We start from the raw sequence: 7,007 nt of genomic DNA, 5'->3' as shown, positions 1-7,007 counted from the left end.
TGATGATGATGATTGGAGCTCTTGAGAGGTCGAGAGAGTGATCAAGAATTTTCTTATTGTAATGGGTTGGATTATAATCAAGAGATGTAAATCTTGGTTGTAGGGTATGGTATATACCTTAAAAGTTACTTATTATCTCATTTTTACCTCGATTTGTCATCTTATTGTTGGCACAAAAAAAACATGTCCATCTAATAATAGAGAAGATAGTAGATGACCATTCTTCATTGTTGAGGTTGTGGTTTCTCATTTTTATTTGGATGAACTTCTTGTATTCTTGCTTGCTTCTTAATTTCTCAGATTATATGCGTAAGTTTATTTTGTACCCATCTTTATTGAAGCACAATCATGCTCCTGCACTCGTCTTGCAGCTGATTTCTTCCTCCTGCAGAGTTTGTTACAACAGCATTATAGCTCCTCTCTTCTCATGACAGTTGTCCTAAGTTTGTTATTTTGTACTACTTCTAGAATGTAGTGGTCCAATGATAGTCATTATATATACCTCTTTTAATTACTATATGATACACAGCAAAAAAAGGAAATACAATCAAAGGGAGTATAATGCTATATTCTGATAATGTTTGTTTGTACTAGTAGTCATAAATGATGTGAGAAATGTGCTACACTGAAAGTCTTCATGGTATTAGAGCTGCATGTTTCTCACAATCTGTATTGATCCTTTTTCTTCCTTTCTTCTTTCTTTTCTTTTTCTGTACTATGGCTAATTCATCTGCAACGTTCACTATTGAACCTTCTAGCCCTTTGTACCTACATTCCTCAGATGGGAGTACATCTATCATTGTTGAAAAATTACTGGGAGCAAGTAACTACAGAAGCTGCCATGAATGACTTGAGAAATATGCTAGACTGAAAGTCTTCATGGTATCAGAGCTGCATATTTCTCACAATCTGTATTAATCCTTTTTCTTCCTATCTTCTTTCTTTTCTTTTTCTGTACTATGGCTGATTCATCTGCAACGTTCACTATTTGAACCTTCTAGCCCTTTGTACCTACATCCCTCGGATGGGAGTACATCTATCATTGTTGAAAAATTACTGGGAGCAAGTAACTACAAAAGCTGGAGAACGTCTCTTGAAATAGGCCTCACTTTCAAAAGGAAACTGGGGTTTGTAATTGGTGATATTAAGAGAGATGCAGAGAATATAGTGAAGCAAAAAGCATGGGATACTTACAATAGTATGATTATTTCATGGATACTTAACAATGTATCAAAATCCATTAAAAAATCTGTTATGTTTCTTGATAGTGCACATGCCATATGGAAACAGTTGGAAAAACGTTTCTCAGTGATCAATAGAGCAAGAAAATACAAGTTGAACAAAGAAATTTTCTCAATAAAACAAGCTGAAAGGTGTTTGTCTGAGTACCACATAGAAATCAAAGGTCTATGGGAAGAACTGGAGAGCCTCGATGCCTTACCAGCAGACAAAAATGACAGATAAGGTTAGAATGTTTTTGGTTGCTTTGCATACACAACAAACTGAGCAAAAATTATTTCACGTTTTAAATGGTTTAGATGAATCCTATAGCACTCACAGGAGTCATATTCTCCTTATGCAACCTCTTCCCAATGTGGATAAGGCTTATAATCTTTTTGCAGCAAGAAGAGAGTCAACGTGAAGTTCTTCAAAATACCAAGCATGATTCTGACTCTTTGATGATGTATAGGGTTGAACAAAGTTTGGTCTAAACCGTAAACCAAACCGGAATTTTAGTATTTGGTCTGGTATACGGTTTAAATGGTCTGGTCTGATTTTTTTTTTCAAATTAAATTACGGTTTACGATCTGGTCTCGATTTTTTTATTTTTCAGACCAGACCGGACCGCAAACGACGTACTATGGTCAAAAATCATAATTTTGTATTTAAAAAGTTAAGTTGCTACCTAGATATTTTAAGATGTAGTTATTTTTATATAGAAATATATACTTGAACGATGTTTATGTTATCAACTAATTACAAATTATTATTTTTATTAATTGTAGGTATGAAATATTTGCATAAATACATGTATTAATTTGGATGAAAATACAAAAATAAAAAATCGAAGACCAAACTAGACCGAATGGTTTGTTCCGGTCCGGTTTTGTGATTTAAACGATCCGGTCCGGTCTGAAAAATTTTCAGACCGAAATTTCTTATTTGGTCTGATTTTCGTGTCAGACCAGACCAACCCGAACCGTGTTCACCTCTAGTGATGTATGGTAAAAGTGTTGAGGAAATTTTGACCTGTATAGCAGGGAGAAATGTTGGACAGTTATTGGCTATCCTACTTGGCACACCATGTCTCAATCTTTACCTTATAGAGGCAGAGGTAGTATTACTAGAGGCAAAGGGGGTAGGTGGCCCAAGAGCACTCGAGTAGGCAAATGCCACAGACCTTTCAGTAATGAAGTCACTGCAATTCCCACTCTTAGTCCAGCTCAAATTGAACAACTGATAAAATTCCTACCCTCTTCCACCTCTCATACACCTACTACAACCCATGAAGAAGAGTTTGACCAAATCTATGCTGGTATGGCCACTGGTCACTCCATCACGTCTTCACCAAAACCATGGATCCTTGATTCTAGTGCATCAGATCACATGACAGGCACCATATCCCTTCTTACCCTCACCAAACACAATCCTTATCATACCAAAACTACTCTACCTAATGGCCACACATCCCTTATCACTTGCTCTGGTACTGTCCATCTCTCTCCTACCATTACTCTCCTCAATGTTTTGTATGTCCCTATATTTCAGCATAATCTTCTCTCCAAACTCACAAAAGAAATTGGTTGTCAAATTCTTTTTACCTCTGACTCCTGCTTCCTTATCCCCAAATATAATTCTACTCCCATCTTGTTTAGCAAACTTCATCATGGTTTATATTACTTTCACCCTTCCTCTTTCATCTCTACTACAATCACTACACCATCCATCCCTAATAGCATACCCTACACATCACCTTTCTCACCCTCTACTTTGTGGCATTGCAGGCTTGGTCATGTTCCACACGCCAAACTATCTCTTATTCCCCACATTCCTCCTATTCCTCATCTAGATATTTGCCTCACTTGCCCCTTAGCCAAGTTTACCAAGCTTCCTTACCCTATCAGTGCTTCAAGGGCACCTGATTTATTTCATCTGATTCATATAGACATCTGGAGTCGCTACAAAACACCTAGTAAAGGGCATCACAAGTATTTTCTTACCATTGTGGATGATCACTCATATACTACATGGGTTAGTCTTTTGAAGCTGAAGTCAGATGCCGTTAATATTATCAAGACCTTTGTTCTCATAGTCAAAACTCAATATGACAAGTTCATAAAAATCATTTGTTCTGACAATGCTCTTGAATTTGCTGATTTTCAGTGTCTCTCCTTCTTCTCTGAGCAAGGTTCTCGTACTGATCCAGGAGCCCCTATCTCATTTGTTGTCACTGTGAGGAAGTTTTCTCGTACATCACCAAACCATCTTGGCACTCTGACTATGCCATGCTTACTCACCTTTTTATACATCTGCTTACTAAGATTCAACCTACTGTGGCAACCTCTATCTCAGCCTCCTATTCTTGCTCCATGCTTACTCACCTTTTTATACATCTGCCTACCAAGATTCAACGTACTGTGGCAGCCTCTATCTCAGCCTCCTATTCTTGCTTTCTTACTCACTCTATGCATACCAAGGATCCCATCCATTACAAACATGTTGTTACTCAACCTCAGTGGGTTGTTGCAATGAATGAAGAACTTTACACTCTTGAGATGAATAACACTTGGGAGGTTACTGATCTTCCTCCGCATGAAAAGGCCATTGGGTGCAAATGGCTCTACAAGACTAAGTTCAATGCTGATGGTAGTATTGACAAATGGTAGTCTTGACAAATACAAAGCTCGTCTTGTGATCTTAGGTAACCACCAAAAGCCTGGGAAGGACTACAATCAAACCTTTGTTCTTGTGGCCAAAATGACCATTGTTCGTTCTCTCTTGGCTGTAGCTGCTTTGAAAAATTGGGTGGTTCAACAAATGGATGTCAAAAATGTGTTTTTACATGGCGATCTTAAGGAGGATGTTTACATGAAAATGCCTGCAGGTTATTCTCACATTCTCTTCCTTCTGAGGGGGAGTCTTATGTGCCCTCTACTTCAACTAAAGTGTGCAACCTTCTTAAGTCTTTATATGGCTTGAAGTAGGCTCCACGTTAGTGGTTCTCTAAACTTAGCACTGCACTACTAGCTCATCAATTTGTTCAATCAAACACTGATTACAGTCTGTTCATAAAACGCACATCCACTTCCATCACCATCATCTAGGTCTATGTGGATGACCTTCTAATAGCTGGTGATAAATCCTCTGACATACAGTCTACCAAGGACTTTCTCAACTCCACCTTTCACATGAAAGATTTAGGTCCTGTACGATACTTTTTGGGTCTTGAAGTTGATCACACTCCTCAAGGTTATTTTTTTCCCAGCGCAAGTATATCCTTGACCTTCTACAAGAATATGGCTTGTTCAACTGCAAATCTTTACGTCTCCCTATGGCTGCTCACCATAAACTGCACCTAACATCTGGAGATCCTATGCCTCATCCTGAATCTTATCAACATTCGGTAGGCAAACTTGATATCTCACCATTTCTCGCCTAGATTTATCCTTTACAGTGCATGCCTTCGGCAAGGTTATGCACAAACCTACGACTCTTCATTACCAAGCTGCTCTTCCTGTACTCAGGTATCTCAAAGGCTCTCCAAACCAAGTGTGTTGTTTGCTCATTCCTCCACTGCCTCTCTCACTGCCTACTGTGACAATGATTGGGCTGGGTGTCCTTCCACCAGGAGATCCACCACTGATTTTTGTATTCTACTTGGTCACTCTTCCATATCATGGAAGTCCAAGCGTCAAAATGTGGTGGCACGTAGCAGTGCTGAGGTTGAATAAAGATCCATGGCAATGACCACCTGTGAAGTCCTCTGGGTTAAACAACTTATCAAAGATCTGGGGATCACAGACTGTGCTCCTACTCCTCTCTTCTGTGATAATCGTGCTACCCTTGCCATTGCTGCTAATCCTGTGTACCATGATCGTGTCAAGCACATAGATATTGATTGCCACTTCATTCGTGATCAAGTTGCCTCCAAATCTATCACCCCAACTTTCATTCCTTCCACTCAGCACGTAGTTGACATGTTCACCAAAGTTCTCCCAACTCATCAGCAACATCAGCTCATGTCCAAGCTTGGTGTTCGTAGCTTTCACCAATCTTGAGGGGGAGTATTGAAGCACACTCATGCTCTTGCACTCGTCTTGCAGCTGATTTCTTCCTCCTGCATAGTTTGTTACAACAGCATTGTAGCTCCTCTTTTCTCATGACAGTTGTCCCAAGTTTGTTATTTTTTACTGCTTCTAGAATGTAGTGGTTCAATAATAGTCATTATATATACTTCTTGTAATCACTATATGATACACAACAAAAAAAGAAAATACAATCAAAGGGAGTACAATGCTATATTATGAAAATGTTTGTTTGTACTAACAACCATAAATGACGTGAGAAATGTGCTAGTCTGAAAGTCTTCCTTTACTGTTGAGTTTACGGTATTAAATAATGCAAGAAAATAGGATAATCTTTAAACTTATCATCAAATTTTTTAAATAAAATTATACTAAACTTTCATTAACTTTTTTACTATTTAATATCAATCATTTAAGGTTTTTATATCTTAATCTTAATTAATAAAAAAATGAGTAAAGCTAATAGATTTTTGTCTGTGTTGGCTACTACAGCTCCCGAGAAAACAGAATGATTGAAAAATTCATCTATGGAAGAAATCTTATCGGTTGAACAAGAGGACACTAAATTTTGCATATAATTATGAGCATTAATTAAACATAATCATAGAAAAGCCAAATACAAAGCCTTGAAAGGAGGTACAAATCTAAACCAAATCTTTAGCATTAATTTAATTTTTATTAATTGTCAAAAGTCATTCGACATTCTCACATGAGAATGAGCTCATTATTAATTACTACTGTCTACCAATCTATATACATTACAAACCACTTTATTTTGACGTATTTTCAATGGAAAATAAACAAGCAAACATATTACTTGCCGATTTAGAATAATACTCCCTCCGAACCAATTTAATTGTCCCATTTTTTTATTTGGTAAAGTCTTTTAGTTGTCCCATTTCTATTTTTGTCAATTTTTTTACCTAAATATCCTTAATTCACACAAGTAATTACGAATATACCCTCATATACCTTACTTACCCAACTACCCTTCACTACTTACCTTTCAATACTTACCCTTTACTACTTACCCTTTTTAATAGACCCCACACCATCCTCAATAACCGTACTCAAGCAAATGGGACACCTAAATTGGTTCGAAAGGAGTAGTATATAATGAGTGAAATACTTATATTTGCATTTGTGTTGAGCTAATTTAATTGTAATTAGAGGTGTCTATTCTAATTTTCGAACAGATCTTAAATATAATATTTTAAAATCGATCAATTTCGATTTTTGAGTATATAAATATTTTGAAACTTTAATTTGATTATTATACGTTTATTTTTGAGTCAAGTTAGGTCATACTATCATTTACTTTAGACAGCTCTATTCGCATTTACTCATTATTTTTGTTGCACATTTTATCATTTATTGGATTTTTAATTAAAATTCATATTAGATCCATCCCTTAAGCCCATGCCTAGGCTCACTAATGAAATTAGAGAAACCACTAAATAAAGTACAACAAAAAAAATGAACTAAACACGAAAACAAGAAGAAAAACAAAAAAGAAATTGATCTAATTAGGGTTGCTTGGAAGGACAGTAAATATTTAAGAGTAAAAAAGTCAAACTAATGTAACAAATGTATTTACTATTTAGAGAAGCAAATAAAGTTATTGAAATACTGATGATACAGGTAAAATAAAAGTAAATAAAAAAAATTTTAAAAAAAAGAGGTTAATGTTTCTCATTTAGA

At 36.3% G+C, this 7,007-nt stretch overlaps 1 protein-coding gene across 1 annotated transcript; it reads left to right on the top strand.

The window, feature by feature from the left end:
• Nucleotides 1-879: 879 nt before the first annotated feature.
• Nucleotides 880-1,464, top strand: LOC130810938 (uncharacterized). Its single transcript, XM_057677058.1, has 2 exons — nucleotides 880-911; nucleotides 1,002-1,464. Exons 1-2 carry the CDS (start codon nucleotides 880-882, stop codon nucleotides 1,462-1,464), a joined length of 495 nt encoding a protein of 164 aa, XP_057533041.1.
• Nucleotides 1,465-7,007: the final 5,543 nt, after the last annotated feature.

Source organism: Amaranthus tricolor, chromosome 1 (assembly GCF_026212465.1).
Source record: "Amaranthus tricolor cultivar Red isolate AtriRed21 chromosome 1, ASM2621246v1, whole genome shotgun sequence".
Classification (NCBI taxonomy): domain Eukaryota; kingdom Viridiplantae; phylum Streptophyta; class Magnoliopsida; order Caryophyllales; family Amaranthaceae; genus Amaranthus; species Amaranthus tricolor.
Note: the sequence above shows the minus strand (reverse complement) of the source record. Positions and strands in the feature narration are given on the sequence as shown.